Source organism: Camelina sativa, chromosome 15 (genome assembly GCF_000633955.1).
Source record: "Camelina sativa cultivar DH55 chromosome 15, Cs, whole genome shotgun sequence".
NCBI lineage: Eukaryota > Viridiplantae > Streptophyta > Magnoliopsida > Brassicales > Brassicaceae > Camelina > Camelina sativa.
In genome coordinates, this window is record NC_025699.1 from 5,084,912 (window position 1) to 5,100,255 (window position 15,344).

The 15,344-nt window shown below is 37.6% G+C and overlaps 4 protein-coding genes and 1 pseudogene across 7 annotated transcripts; 4 read left to right on the forward strand and 1 right to left on the reverse strand.

Moving 5' to 3' along the window:
• On the forward strand, nucleotides 1,491-2,903 carry LOC104748141 (annotated as a pseudogene).
• Nucleotides 4,487-5,996, forward strand: LOC104748142 (F-box/kelch-repeat protein At5g51250-like). Its single transcript, XM_010469825.2, has one exon. It carries the CDS (start codon nucleotides 4,521-4,523, stop codon nucleotides 5,736-5,738), a length of 1,218 nt encoding a protein of 405 aa, XP_010468127.2. The 5' UTR covers nucleotides 4,487-4,520; the 3' UTR covers nucleotides 5,739-5,996.
• Nucleotides 6,120-8,841, reverse strand: LOC104745396 (myosin-binding protein 7-like). The gene is made up of 4 exons (XM_010466614.2): nucleotides 8,508-8,841; nucleotides 6,926-8,402; nucleotides 6,763-6,809; nucleotides 6,120-6,545 (listed from the first exon to the last, which is right to left on the reverse strand). The coding sequence occupies exons 2-4, from the start codon at nucleotides 8,294-8,296 to the stop codon at nucleotides 6,440-6,442; spliced, it is 1,524 nt and encodes a 507-aa protein (XP_010464916.1). The 5' UTR covers nucleotides 8,297-8,402; nucleotides 8,508-8,841; the 3' UTR covers nucleotides 6,120-6,439.
• Nucleotides 10,008-12,268, forward strand: LOC104745397 (mediator of DNA damage checkpoint protein 1-like). Of its 4 annotated transcripts, none has more exons than XM_010466615.1 (2): nucleotides 10,008-10,106; nucleotides 10,573-12,268. In XM_010466615.1, exon 2 carries the CDS (start codon nucleotides 10,578-10,580, stop codon nucleotides 12,153-12,155), a length of 1,578 nt encoding a protein of 525 aa, XP_010464917.1. In that variant the 5' UTR covers nucleotides 10,008-10,106; nucleotides 10,573-10,577; the 3' UTR covers nucleotides 12,156-12,268. The 4 variants fall into 4 exon arrangements, with proteins under 4 accessions (XP_010464917.1, XP_010464919.1, XP_010464918.1 ...); XM_010466617.2 differs by having other exon boundaries at nucleotides 10,028-10,102; XM_010466616.2 differs by having other exon boundaries at nucleotides 10,039-10,227.
• Nucleotides 13,615-14,785, forward strand: LOC104748143 (amino acid transporter ANT1-like). Its single transcript, XM_010469826.2, has 2 exons — nucleotides 13,615-13,956; nucleotides 14,048-14,785. Exons 1-2 carry the CDS (start codon nucleotides 13,711-13,713, stop codon nucleotides 14,783-14,785), a joined length of 984 nt encoding a protein of 327 aa, XP_010468128.1. The 5' UTR covers nucleotides 13,615-13,710.

A 15,344-nucleotide genomic window follows, 5' to 3' on the forward strand; every position in this document is an offset into this window, starting at 1 on the left:
TTTTTTTTTTTTTTTTTTTTAATGTTTCTTCAAAGAATGTGTACTCTAATGCTATGAATGTTCTGATCTATGATGTTCTTATAGTTTTACTTGAGACTGGAAGTTACTCTGATTCATAATCAGTGTTTTTTTGTTGAAAAATCAAAAGTTGGATTGTGAATTCATGCATTTGCAAAAACCCAAAGTTAGTGACATTATAGTGCACGTTCTTTGTATTCATAACCTTCTCTATATAGTCACAGACTTGGTTGGTCACATAATCAACATGTGACTATCACTTTTAGTCACACAAAGTTCCCATTTGGCATCATTTTTTTCAACCATCACCCTAACTAGATGAAAATCGAAATCAAAATACATGTAAGACACAATCTTATTAGAGGTGAGCAAAAATAATCACAAAAAAAACCTTAATTAGGAGAGGATCTGCCATGTTGGACGCATTTAGGGGAACGCATTTAGGTATAGGTCAACATTATTTTCAAATGATTGAAATAGAATTACTTTTTTTCATAAAACTTAATAGTGACCTTTTCTCCCCAACAAGCAACAATATCAACTACTCTCTTGCTCATTAGAGCAATTACATCATCCTTTAATCCTTTTATGCCTAATCTTGCGTAATTTGGCGTAAATATGAGATTCCTCACAGTTTTGAAGTTTCAAAACTGATGATTCTCTTTTTCAAGTGATCCGATGAATAAAAATGTAATATTTTTTACTTAGTCTTCCTCTCCTTCTATATGTTAAAGAATTTCTCGAAAAAAATTATTTTAAAAAAAATCAAATTGCTATATGGTATTAGGCAAGTTTGGTCCAATATCCAAACGTATGTATATAAAAGAAATAATCTATAAAATTTGTTATTATTAATTAATAAAATTTGAGTTTAACAAAAACATATATATAAAAATAGTTAAAAACGTTTTCTACTAGGCAAGAAAACAATCACTATTACTATTTATTTTGTTCTTTCTAATTTGGTATTTTTTAAAACTCCCTTTTTGTCACTATTCCTATATATTTGTTGACTCTTAATATGAAACAAACAAAAAAATTAAAATTCTCTGAGATATAATAAGATTTTTACCTTTACTAACCAAAATACCACTCCATCATAGATTTCTTAATCCACTATTCCACTCCATATATTAATTGTACTATACAATTAGCAATAAAACATGTTTGTAACTTAATGAATACACTTAGACCTTCTTCCTCATCAACACAAACTCATCAAGAGTGTCTTTATTTAATTTTATTTATTAAGTATTAAATTAATTTTGTTTTTGGTTGTGTTCTTGGCAGCGTTCTTTTTGGGAACTATTTCGTTGGACTATTTCCTTATACACATGAACCCAATAAAAAGTCATGGAATGTCGTAACGGCCCATAAAGCCCAACAAAGGTGTTATCTTCGTGTACTTAAGAGAGTAAACAACACAGCACCCGCCGCGGGAACCCAAATAGGAAGCCAATAACCCCTAATAAGTTAATTCCCACTGAATATGTTCTCAAATGGAGAGGAAAAGGAAATGAAGAGTAAGAGGAAGAAGAAGACAACGCCGCCTGCGCTTACGACGAAGAAGAAGAAGAGGACGAAGCCGTCAACGCCCCAATCGGCCCTAATCCCTTCACTTCCCGATGATTTGATATTGAGCATCGTCGCACGCGTCTCAAGATTGTACTATCCGATTTTATCCCTCGTCTCCAAGAGCTTTCGATCTCTCGTAGCTTCACCGGAGCTTTACAAGGTCAGGTCACTCCTGGGCACCACCGAGAGTTGTCTCTATGCGTGCTTCAAGTTCTTGTCTGGTTTTCGTTGGTTCACCCTCTGCAGGAAACCTGATCATCATCAAACCCTAACCAACAATGACGAGGAGAAGAAGACATCAACAGCAACAACAAGTGGGTATGCTTTGGCTTCAATCCCAATCCCCAATACCCCTTATTCTGAATTTGCGAGTATGGTGGCGGTTGGTTCTGAAATCTACAACATTGGCATAGAACAACCCGCGAAAGCCTCCTCCTCTAGCGTATTTATTCTGGATTGCCAGTCTCACACGTGGCGCACCGCTCCAAGCTTGCCCGTGGAGCTGCATCGTGTCTCCGTTGGCGTCATCGATGGAAAGATTTATGTCACAGGATTATGCCATGATGACGATCCCAATAATAATTTGAAGGTGAAGAATTCACTCTCGCTTTTCGACCCAAAAACACAAGCTTGGGATCCTCAGCCCTTTCCCTGCCGTGAGAGACAGTCGGTATGTTTTGCCGCCACAGCGCATCTATTGACGGAAAGTTACATGTGGTGGCTCATAAAACGATGGCTGTTTACGATGTCAAGGAAGCTAAATGGGACGTACTCTCTAATCGATCAATGTATTATGGCATGATTCCTAATTCTTATTGCCAGATAGATAATGCTGTCTACTCGGCTTCTCCGGAATCATTCAGATGGTATGACACCGAAGCAGGAATGTGGAGAGTTTTGCAGGGTTTGGTTGGACTACCCAAGTTTCCTCGTGATTCTGTTTTTAGATTGGCTAATTTTGGTGGAAAGCTAGCTGTTATGTGGGAGATGGTCTATTATTACACCCAACAGAAGAAGATTTGGTGTGCGGAGATTGCGCTTGAAAGGCGCAGCAGCGCAACTTGTGAAATTTGGGGGAAAGTTGAGTGGTTTGATCATGTCCATTTGATGAATTCATCAGTGTTATTGCTTCTACCGTTTGATGGATGGATGTGTCGCAAGGCTTCAACTCTTGTGTTCTTTTTGGTTATTTGGAATGTGAGTGTTCTTTTTAAGTGTAGTATGTGATAGACCTTCCAATGCCATATACATTTGGGAGAATAAAAGAAGAGGACAAATTAAGGAAAGTGATGGATTTGAGTCAGTGAGGAGTCACGTGGGGTAAAGGAGGCTCACCTGTAACGAAGTATTATTGAGCTTAGATTTGTATTTGTTTAGTTTATTTACATCAGTTCGTTTTCGGTGTCGTTCTGGTTCGTAGTTTTTAAATTAAGATGACTTTCATACACTCGAAGCTACTCTGATTAAATTCATAGTCGGTGTTCTGATTTATTGAGAATCAAAAGTTGGATTGTGAATTCATGTATTTGCAAAAACCCAAAAAAGATTTTTCACATCTTGGTTAGTGACATTATCGCACATTCTTGGTATTCATAACCTTCTTCAGGGCCAGCCCGGATCAGAAGTCCAACAAGCAGCTGATATATATTAAATTGAGAGGCCATTGTTTCAAGAAGTTGGCGGTAGTGTAGTTGAGTTGGGTAGATGTCTTTTTAGCGTCTCTCACTTTGCCTGTTCAACTCCTAGTATCTACGTTTTTAAACATATTCTTTTATTAAATACTAAAACCTTTTTTTTCTAAGCAATAATCACCTAAAACTTCTACATATTTTGGTAGTCTCTTCTGAATCTTCTCCACCATCTCTTGAACCAGTTTCTCTTTATTTTCATTCAATCTTTGTTAATTTCTCTTCTTTCAAATATGTCTTCTTCTATTTTAGATTTACAAACTAAAATTAGAAATTATATTGAAAGTGGTGATAATCTATTATTTTGTGGTCATTTTTGATTTGAATCTTTTTTGTTTCCATGTTTGTTTTCTCATTCTAAAATCTAAAAAATCTAATTTTTTAATCTAGTTAATTCTTGTTAAAAAAACTCATTTTCAAAAATACTCTATTCTCAACCAAAAAAAATTAGAAATACTCTATTTTCATAAATACTCTAGAGGATCTTGGTTCTTATCACCGTCAACATAGATAGCCGCCCGAGGATATTGGTTCTCTGACTTGGTCATATATTTTCTTAATCCACTTCATATATTTATTATACTATACAATTCGATTAGGTTGTCAAATACTATATATCAATAGAGTTAACATAAAAACATATTTGTAATTTAATGAATATACTTAGACCTTACCCATCACATAAGCTCATCAAGAGTGTCTTTTAATTAATTTTATTTATTAAGTATTAAATTAACTCTGTTTTTGGTAGTGTTCTTGGACCATTTTCTTGTACACATTCATTGACAATCTTCTTTCGCTTGTCTCAAATAATCAATATATTCATATGAAGAAGCAGATGAACATTTTATAATATATGTATTCTAATTTGCATACATTAAAAATATGAAGAGTTCTTTAAATTGTGCTTGTAAGAGAGTTTCTCTGTGACATATATTTGCTCATGCATCTAAATGTATTGGGTTTTGCGTTAAGCATATTAGCTTTTTAATTTGTTGCTAAACCTAAATAATAATATGGTTCAAAACATGTGTAAAAAAAAACCTCGAAACCTACTCTAGAGAACAAAGGAACCCAATAACAAAAGTATTACAATTTCGTAATGGGCCCATAAAGCCCAACAAATGTGTTGTCTTCTTCTAGTTTAAGCGTTCCGCGGGAACCCAAAACCCTAAAAGTTAAATGGAGAGGAGATCGAGGTTGATCAATGGTGAACTCGTCCTAACCGTTAGTTCGTCAATGTCATCCCCGGAAACGAAGAGGAAGAAGAAGACAACGCCGCCTACGATTACGACGAAGCCGTCAACGCCGCAATGGGCCATAATCCCTTCACTTCCCGATGATTTGGCATTGAGCATCGTCGCACGCGTCTCAAGATTGTACTATCCGATTTTATCCCTCGTCTCCAAAAGCTTTCGATCTCTCGTAGCTTCACCGGAGCTATACAAGGTCAGGTCACTCTTGGGAACCACCGAGAGTTGTCTCTATGCGTGCTTCAAGTGCTCTGCTGGTTTTTGTTGGTTTACCCTCTGCAGGAAACCTGATCATCATCAAACCCTAACCAACAATGAGGAGAAGAAGAAGTCATCAACAACAACAAGTGGGTATGCTTTGGCTTCAGTCCCAATCCCCAATTCTCCTTGCGCGGAGTTTGCGAGTATGGTGGCGGTTGGTTCTGAAATCTACGACATTGGCGTCGCCGCAACCCGCGAAATCCAATACAGGAAAGCCTCCTTCTCTAGCGTATTTATTCTGGATTGCCAGTCTCACACGTGGCGCACGGCTCCAAGCTTGCCGATGGAGCTGTATACTGTCTCTGTTGGCGTCATCGATGGAAAGATTTATGCCACAGGATTATGCGCTGATGACGATCCCAATATTAATATTTGGAAGTTGAAGAACTCGTTCTCGCTTTTCGACCCAAAAACACAAGCTTGGGATCCTCAGCCCTTCCCCTGCCGTCCAGTCGGTATGTTTGACCGCCACAGCGCATCTATTGACGGAAAGGTACATGTGGTGGCTGGTAAAACGATGGCTGCTTACGATGTCAAGGAAGCTAAATGGGACATATACTCTAATCAATCAATGCATTATGGCATGGTTTCTAATTCTTATTGCCAGATAGATAATGTTGTCTACTCGGCTTCTCCGGAATCATTCAGATGGTATGACACCGAGGCAGCAAGGTGGAGAGTTTTGCAGGGTTTGGTTGGACTACCCAAGTTTCCTCGTGATTCTGTTTTTAGATTGGCTAATTTTGGTGGAAAGCTAGCTGTTATGTGGGAGACGGTCTATTATTACACCCAACAGAAGAAGATTTGGTGTGCGGAGATTGTGCTTGAAAGGCGCAGCGCAACTTGTGAAATTTTGGGGAAAGTTGAGTGGTTTGATCATGTGCTTACCCTTACAGCACATGCATTTGATGAATTCATCAGTATTATTGCTGTTACTGTTTGATGGATGTGTCGCAAGGCTTCAACTTTTGTGTTCTTTTTGGTTATTTGGAATGTGAGTGTTCTTTTTAAGTGTAGTATGTGATAGACCTTCCAATGCCATATACATATGGGAGAATAAAAGAAGAGGACAACTTAAGGAAACCTGGGAGATAGAATTGAGTCAGTGAGGAGTCACGTGGGGGTAAGGAGGCTCACCTGTAACCAAGTATTATTGTGCTTTGATTTGTATTTCGGTGTCGTTCTGGTTCGTAGTTTTTAAATTAAGATCACTTTCTGTTGTACCCTTATTTAAAAGAGAGTTTTGGGTATTAAAACGGAGAAATACATACAAAGAAAAAAAACGTGGTAATTGACTTATGATGGTCACAAAACACAAAAAGAATTAAAGAACTTACTGTGATGAATCGATCTATAAAATATTGGAAAAAAGAAACCCATGAATGAAACAATTCAAGTTAGAAACCATACAAAGATTGTATGGCCTCTGAGGTATATCATTCTTCAACCCAATTCTATTATACAACTGTTGAAGTATTCGGGGAAAACAGCACAATGAAGAAAGAATGAGAGAATCCAATTCCAAGTTGAAGAAAGGCATACAAATGTTACCTCGCAATCCAATCCATCAGTATTAGACATTATGTGCTTCGAATTCTAGAGTCATGAGAGTGATTTTGTTTGTTTGAAAGGGATGAATCTGTTTCACACTTGCGTGCTCCTAAGAAGACATCGCCATTTTTGTGACCGAGGGATTTTTTCTAGAAGCATTTGCAAGCCCACGTTGTTTCCTGACATTCCATACATGTATCTGCATGTTTGCATCGGAATAGAGGTTAGAGACGAGCGTAAGTTTCAGAGGCAGCTCCCTAAAATTCAACAGTGATTTCTAACTATCAAGTGAAACAGTGTCCCTGCTTTTGGAATATTAAAAGACTAGATTATAATGCAAGCGAGCAACGGTTTGATTTAATCAACCACCTCCTCTTTGTGATAAAATCTTCCAAAGTTTGTTACAGGTTACTTACTTGCTTCGACGAGCCTTTCTTTTCCAGGAAACAAAAGATGTGACCCACTGCATAATCAAAAGATCAAGTTAGAGAATGAGAACAGTAGAAAACAAGACACAGTTTTAGAAGAAGTAGCTTCCAGTCAGAATTTTTTGTGATCATATAGAAACATGACAACAACCTTAAAGACTGGCGTGAAAGGCCCAGCAATAGATGCTTTACGTAGAGGCAATCTCCGTTGAGGGACAACTTCCTTTGACAAATGCTGAGCAATTTCTTTCAGCAGTACCATTTGAGCTTTTTCAGTCCTCATAGAGACAAGTGCCTGTTTCATTGATTCCCTGTCAGCCTCCAGTGCTTGAAGCCTCATGTATAGTTTCGTTATATCAGGATCACCAAGATCTGTCTGTTCTCTCGGGAAAACCACATTGCTATCACAAGTGCCATCCTCAAGCTTCTGTTCAGTTACACCGCCACTATAAGACACACTGCTGTGATGGACAGAATCAATGGTATAAACTCTATCACTCATGTCATCCCCTATCTCTGACGAGTCATCTTTAGTATTATTATTATTCTCTGCATTTTCCACTCTCTTAGAGCTGTAGCTTTCATACCTTGGGGAATCAACAAAAACATCATGTCTTAGTTCTTTAGATGCTCCCAAATGTGAACTTGAACCAGTGGTAGACATCCTCCTAAAATGTCTTTGATGCCTAGGACTCTCACCAACCATTACCTTCTCCGAAACATCCCTCCCTCTACCTCCCGAGAAATCACCATTCAACGGAATAAAGCTAGGATTTGTCTCCATCTGACTTAGTCTACGATCCAAAGTCTTCAAATGTTCTCGGCCATGAGGAGAATCAACAGGTGGGTAGTTTTCATCATCTGCAACATAGATATCAGCCTCCAGAGGATCTTCTTGGTTCTCATTTATATTGCACTTCAAAGGAGGATAGTCATAAGTAGGGAAGTCAAACTCAGAACTAACGTCAATCACGCTGCTCGGGTAACGAGTAAGCAAGCTCTTGTCACCATCAGCTTCTGCCTCGGTGAGTCCGTAACTCATCAACCTATGCTTATAAGCCTGAATCTCAAATTTAAGAGACTGAATAATCTGATCCCTTTGATAGACCACATCTTCTAATGCAGCAATCTCAGCGTTTTCGTAATTCACTCTGCCGTTAACGGTACGCTCAAGCTGTGTACATTCCAGCTGTAGAGCAGCTTTCTCAGTCGTCAGCTTCTGAATCATGCCCATAGCTCCATCTGCAGCTGAAGATGAAGCGTTACGCTCTTTCTCGAGCTCATCGTACAAATGCTGAATCGTCTGCTGTTGGTTGGTAACGGTCTCGCGTAGTAATTCACATTCGTTCTCGATATGGACTCTGGGATTAGAGAACATGTCAAGGTCGTCTAGCTCTGGTACAGAGAAACGTTGATCCTTGACTAATTCGTCGTTTATTCTCTTTATAGATCGAATCCATGAACCACCTTGTGATGAACAATCGCAATCACAATCACAACATTTTATCGGAGGAGACTCCATTCTCGAATTCTCCAATTCCCAGAGATTGTTCCAACAAACAAACCAACCACAAAAACTAAAATCGCACTAAAGCCCTAAATCGATGAACATCAAGCTGAAGCCAATTCTGCAGAGAAACCACAACAACAACAACCAAAAAAACTCAATTCTCGGAATTGTAAAATCACAATCGGAAGAAAAAGGAAAAAAAAACATCGGAGATAAACCATACCCCTTGGCGACTCAGAAATCGGAGAAGGAAAAAATCGAGAAGCTTAGATTGAGAATTTTGGCTCCCTTTCCACGAAACAAACAAATTCACAAAGGGAGGAGGAGATAACCAAAATCAATATCTCTGCGCGCTTCTCCTTCTCCGTTTTGCTTTTTTTAATCGCTTAAACGAAAAAGGAAAAAAAAAATAAAAAAAGAAATATTCGTAATATCAAATTTGTTATTTGGATTTTATTTGCTATAATAGAAGGGGAAGAAGGCGTTTGATGGAGTGTCTTCTCTGTCTCAGAGACTCTCTCTGGTTGTCAGAGAGACTATTTTTGGTTTAAACGAGGGAGACGATGCTCTGAATGAACCAACGTTCAGGATGGGTTTGGCTTTAGTATCAACGGTTCAGATTTGATTTGACTTTGAGAATTAGTCATAATAAAAACCTACGAAAAATATACATGGCGGCATGATCTCCTTAATATATATACTTACTGGATACTTTTTTCACGAGGTGAATGTTTTTCAAGGCCCAATACAACCCAGTAAAAATTCGTTTGGTTAGCTTTCTTTGTTCGAGCGAGTTTATTTTGTATTCACAATTTTAATTTTTATAAATTTTTTTTTTTGAACATTATGGTTGATTTGTTGCAATTTGCAAGTGTAGAATTTATTAGACCAATCACGAATTTGGGGTGTACTGAAGTTTTGCTTTGATTGGATTTATTATGTACAAAAAAAGTTTTGTATAGTTTCAAATTGACTTTATTTATTTGAATAATTTATAATATATTTTTGTGATTATGCTCATATTGTTAATAATTAGAGTCTCGTTATTCTATGCTTACAAGCTAGATCACAATAAATAATTTGCATTAATAAATTAAGCATAAGATTTATTAACATATTTTATATCTGCTTCAAAGTTAATGTTATTTTAGCGTTGGGTCACCGTCCACATGCCGTCTAGCATTTTCTTGAACTCTGCTTGCAAGTGTAAAATTATGTATTAGACCAGTCATGAATTTGGGGTTTTTTTAAAAAATTGGACTTATTATGTACAAAAAAGGATTTGTGTAGTTTCAAATCAACTTTATTTATTTGAATAAATTATATTTTTTTTTATTATGCTCATATTGTTGATAATTAGAATCTCATTATCCTAAGTTTACAAGTTATATCACAATAAATGATTTGCATTAATAAGTTAAAAAGCATAAGAAGATTTATTAACATATTTTATATCTGTTTCAAAGTAAATATTGTTTAAAATTGTTTTTAATCTATTTTAAAGCAAATATAGTCTTATATAATGTAAATTTTAAGATAAAATTCTTAATTTACTTCAACCTTGATAATACAAAACCATTTTGAACTATTACGAAAAAGGCTTTTTAAATTAGCCTTTAATATTTTTTTGTTCTTTTGTGTGTATTTTACTATTTTATGTTAAAAAATGTCAAAAAAACATTTCAATATTTCTCCAATTTCTCAATAGTTAAAGGACAAGGTAGTCAATATTGGGATTCTGTATACCTTTTGTCGGGAAAAAAAAAGTTAGCTCCGGTCGGAGAGAGAGTCATCATCATCGTCACTCACTCGCAGAGGGTAGGTAAGACTCGTTGACATTTTCCCTTGAAGCTTTTAGCACCCTCTTCTGTTGGGAGGGTTCCGAAATGTTTCTCCCGTCTCTCAATTTCTCTATCTGCTAACAAAAGATTTTGTATTCTAGGGTTTGTTTATTCCTCGTCGCTAATTTACTGGGTTAGTCTTTTGTTTCGATTGTAATTTCTTAAATCACTTTCATAAAATTGTGCTAGTGTTACTCCGATTCATACGAAGAGTCCAAATTCTGAAATTGGTTTAATACTTTACAAAATTGTCCTTCTTTTTGCTTCGATTCTTCGAAAATGGGTTTTAACACAAAATTGGTGTCTTCTTATCGTGATTGTGTCTTTCCAAGCATACTTCTCTAATTCTCTATGCGTTCTTCCTTGTAATTTGTATTACCAAATGTGTACTTCTGTGATTGAAACTTGGTTTGCTCTTTTAGCTCAATGTTGTTTTGATAATCTCAGGTCTGATGATGGCAAGGCTAAGGCCGAGACAGTTGGAACCAGGCAAGACTGGTCCTTTGAAGTTTGGTTTGGATGGAGAAGAAGAAGAAGACGGTTGGGTCTTTGTCAAAAAGCAGAGAATCATCATTGTCTTGCCTTCTCTTCCTCCACCTGTAGACTTCACTTTGGATAAACCTGCATTAACTTTTCAGTTAGAAGCTGAGTTAAGAGACGGCGTCGAGGATGCGCAAGACAGTAATTGTGATCACACTGTGGTGCCTGAACATTGTATTTTCGACAAGCCTGAAACTTCGGTGTCACAAGCTGAGTTAAGAGACGTTATTGCAGATACGCACGAAACTACTCCTCCTGTTCACACTCTGGTACATTCTCTTCCTCTACCTGAACAATTCACTCTGCAGAAGCCTGAAGCTTCTCAATCACAAGTTGAGTTAAGAGACTGTGTTGCGGAGACGCACGAACTTACTACTCCTCTTCCGGTAACTGAACATTTCACGTTGCAGAAGCCTACAACTTCTCAGTTACAAGTTGAGAAAAGAGATGTTATTGCGGATACTAAGAGAACTACAACGCCTCTTCAAACAGTGATGTCTTCTCTTTCATTACCTGACCCTTTAGTTTTGCAGAAGCCTGCAACTTCCCAATCACAAGTGGATACACGCGAAACTGCTCTTGTTCACACAATACTTCCTTCTCTTCCTGTACCTGAACATTGCACTTTGCAGAAGAAGCCTGCAACTTCTAAATCACAAGCTGAGTCAAGAACGGAGACACGAAGAGCTACTCTCGTTCACACTGTGGTGCCTTCTCTTCCTGTACCTGAACATTGCACTTTGCAGAAGAAGCCTGCAACTTCTAAATCACAAGCTGAGTCAAGAACGGAGACACGCAGAGCTACTCTCGTTCACACTGTGATACCTTCTCTTCTTGTACCTGAACCTGCAACATCTCAATCACAAGCTGAGATAAGAGCAGAGACGCGCAAAGCTACTCTTGTCCAAACAGTGGTGCCTTCCCTTCCTGTAATTGAACAGTGCACTTCGCAGAAGACTGCGGCTTCGCAGCCACAAACTCAGCTGAGAGACATGGTTGTGGTTACTCATGCTCACACCGTGGAACCTGAGGCCTGTCCTGATTTCACCTCAGTAGACAAACCAGAGATAGTTACTGGTCGCAATGTCACAACCAGGAAAGGTTCAGCTCCAAGGAGATCACTTCAAGATTGTAGTAAGAATCGGGATAGAAGAATGGAGATTCACAAGAGCCGTGCTGGCCACAAGCCCATAAGGTTTCCTAGAGTGATGTGCAGCTCAGTTGTTATGGATAATGAGAAGCTGAGAGTGCTGAATCTGGAGAAGAAGGTTGAGAAAGCAGGCGGATTGAACCAGTGGGTTGGATCAATAGGATTGGGGAGAGAGTTTGAGAGGATGTTGAGAGGACAGAGGATGAATAAGTTTCAGATGGCAAATTTGACAATGGAGAAGCTTAAGCAGATGGGTGCTTTAGCCGTTGGGCCAAGAAGAAAGCTTATACATGCGATTTGTTGTGTCTATCACCCTCATTGTCTCCGTGCTTCCTTTTAACTGAGAACAATCTAGTAAAGTGTAGCCATTAATGTGGGGGCAATAATACTTATTAGATACGTTGACTGATGTTCAATTATTATCTTTTGGTAAGTGATAGTCTTTTTGGACCATAGACCAGAGCAAGGTAAAACTAGTCTCTTACCTCTTGTTGATGGTGGGATTCGAACCCTGATCCTGTTCATTCTTCTCCCTAAAGCTTTCCAAGGTCAGCCAAGTAAAGTTACGAAACACCTGGTTGAAGTTCAATTTAACGAGATAGGTGTTTATTGTGTAAGGTTCATCTTCGTCTTCCTCGTATCACAAAAGATTCTGTTACAGACTATATTCACTTTATGTAGTGAAGTGTATAATCCGGTTTGACCGGTATAGACTCTAATTCACACGGTTTACACATAACCGGATACATATAGTCTTATACCATTGCTTAGACAAAAGGTGGGTAAAACACTCAACCCTGGTTATCCGATAAATTCGGACATTTTTTTTTTTTTTTGTTTAAATCTAACTAAAAAGCTTAAGACGTAAACTTAACTAAAATTTATTCAATGAGTCAAAAATCAAAGCCTATATATGATGATTATTAAAAGGACAAATGAGGTGGGACAAATTGTAGAAATACTGACGTGTTTTCACGTGGTGAATGCTACAATGTCACTGAATTTGATGTGATAATGTTATATCACGCCTATTTGTATTGTGACAATTGAGGATAACTTGTTCTGTTTCTAGTGTGAGCGTTTGCACATGCAATATCATGATGTGATATAGTAGTTTAGTTTACAAGATCCATTAACTATAAAAATACAATAAATTACAAGAATCTTGTACCATGTACAAGGATTCTACTATTAAGTTCTTCACAAACGCGTACGCAAATTTATTTATAGCTGACTTCTGACATTTATTAGTTGCTAAGTATAACTTGAGAGTTGTTTAACACAACTGTATTTCCCGTTTTCTTTTTTAAAGTAGAACACAAAACAGTCAAAGCTTCATATGCGACAACAATATCAATATGTACAATCTTCTTCTCTACAAAATAATTGACAATATATTGTTCCCCATTCATAATAAACAAACTCTTATCAACATTAATATTACAGACATATCATTTCAGTTGTTGCAGACACGTCAAAAACTTTGCATAATTTTTCCCATATATAATCATTATTTTTTTTTTGGATCTAACTACCAATTATTATGATGTCAGAAAACTGAATTTTATAAAAGAACAGACAAATCTGTGGATATTTTTTTTGATTTCTCTCCATCTTCCTTTTACTTATTATTATATCACCTCTGGCTTCCAAATCGTGCACAGATCTCTATCTATCTCATCGACGGAGCGCGTGGTACGCACGTGCCAGATGTAAGGATGCTGTGGCGCCACGTCAGATCGAGAAATCAATCTTTGGGCGGGGGCTCAATGTCACCTATAAAAATGGCGGCGGCAATGTTTCTTACGTCTCCTCCAATGTTATCGAGAAAAATCTTCGCAACAAAACAAATAAAAATAAAAATAAAAATAAATAAACGAGAGTGAATCTCGACGATGGCGATTAAAGACCTGACGGCGGCGAACGGTGATCCAACTCTTCCTCTGATAAAACCTCCGCCGTCTGAAACAACCGGCGGCGACAGAACCTCTGCTCTTCAAACGCTCGGAAACATTATCGTCTCCATCGTCGGTACAGGCGTCCTTGGCCTCCCTTACGCATTCCGTATCGCCGGTTGGTTCGCCGGATCTCTCGGCGTCATCATCGTCGGATTCGCCACCTATTACTGCATGCTCCTCCTCGTTAGCTCCCTTTCTTTTCTTTTTTTTCTCTCTCCCCAAAATCCTTAAATCTCAAAACAACGTAATCTAATTTGGAATCTTTCGATTGCAGATTCAGTGCAGAGACAAGCTAGAATCTGAAGAAGGAGAAGAAGAAGAATCGAAAACGTATGGTGATCTAGGTTTCAAATGTATGGGAACAAAAGGTCGATACTTAACCGAGTTCCTCATTTTCACAGCTCAATGTGGTGGATCAGTAGCGTATCTAGTCTTCATAGGTCGAAACTTGTCTTCTATATTCACTTCCTATGGGTTAAGTATGGTTTCTTTCATCTTGATTCTGGTTCCAATCGAAGTTGGATTGTCTTGGATCACTTCTTTATCAGCTCTCTCTCCTTTCAGTATCTTTGCTGATATATGCAATATTATAGCGATGTGTTTCGTTGTGAAAGAGAATGTTGAAATGGTGGTTGAAGGAGACTTCTCGTTTAGTGATAGAATTGCTATTTCGTCTACCATTGGTGGTTTACCTTTTGCTGGAGGAGTTGCCGTGTTCTGTTTTGAAGGTTTTGCAATGACTTTGGCTTTAGAAAGTTCTATGAAGGATAGAGAAGCTTTTCCTAAGTTGTTAGCTAAAGTTCTTGCTGGGATTACGTTTGTCTATGTGTTGTTTGGTTTTTGTGGTTATATGGCTTATGGAGATCAAACAAAGGATATCATCACGNGCTCTTTGCTGTTTATGGTACGTACAACACAGTCGTCGGAGTGTGAAAAGGGAAAGCAAGCGATCTTGTGTAAAGCAACGATTACGAATACAAGCACGTACAAGAAGTTTGGTGNACCTCCCTAATAATTGGTCTGCCATTGCTGTCCAGGTATAAAATTATGCGGCTAACAATGTTTTACTGCTCTGTTCTTGCTTATGATTTTCCCTTTGAATAGATTTGTGTGGAAGCTTGTGTATCATTTGAAAAGNCAAGAAAATGCATAGATCTTTTACATGAATCTGAAATAGAAATATATGGTGAGAAAAGTGAGATTGTTGTATGATCATTTAATGGTGTCAGGGAAAGTCGTGATCACTTGTTTAATTTGACAAGCTTCGTTTGTTCTATTTAAATACTACTACAACGTGGCTAGATTATAGATCCATTTTCTCGGGATATGTGTGTCTTAACAAAATAGTCGGAACCATACTCTTATCAAAAGAACACATTAAACATTAGTAATTCGAATATTATTTATAAAAGAAATCATTGATGCTATAAAATAATTGGGGAATATTGTTTTGATTGTATTGTGTTTTCATCTCGGGAGGGTTTGTTTTGTACACGTTTGTGAATAACTCATTTGTTACATATTACAGTAAAGACTGTAAAGTGTAAGCTTGAAACAACAATTTAGTATTC

Coding starts and splice junctions, on each gene's coding strand:
- LOC104745396 (XM_010466614.2), bottom strand. CDS start 8,296: ATGGAGTCTCCTCCGATAAAATGTTGTGATTGTGATTGCGATTGTTCA. Junction 6,810..6,925: donor CTTTCACGCCAGTCTTTAAG/GTTGTTGTCATG, acceptor TTGATTATGCAG/TGGGTCACATCTTTTGTTTC. Junction 6,546..6,762: donor AGAAAGGCTCGTCGAAGCAA/GTAAGTAACCTG, acceptor GCAAACATGCAG/ATACATGTATGGAATGTCAG.
- LOC104745397 (XM_010466615.1), top strand. CDS start 10,578: ATGATGGCAAGGCTAAGGCCGAGACAGTTGGAACCAGGCAAGACTGGT.
- LOC104748142 (XM_010469825.2), top strand. CDS start 4,521: ATGTCATCCCCGGAAACGAAGAGGAAGAAGAAGACAACGCCGCCTACG.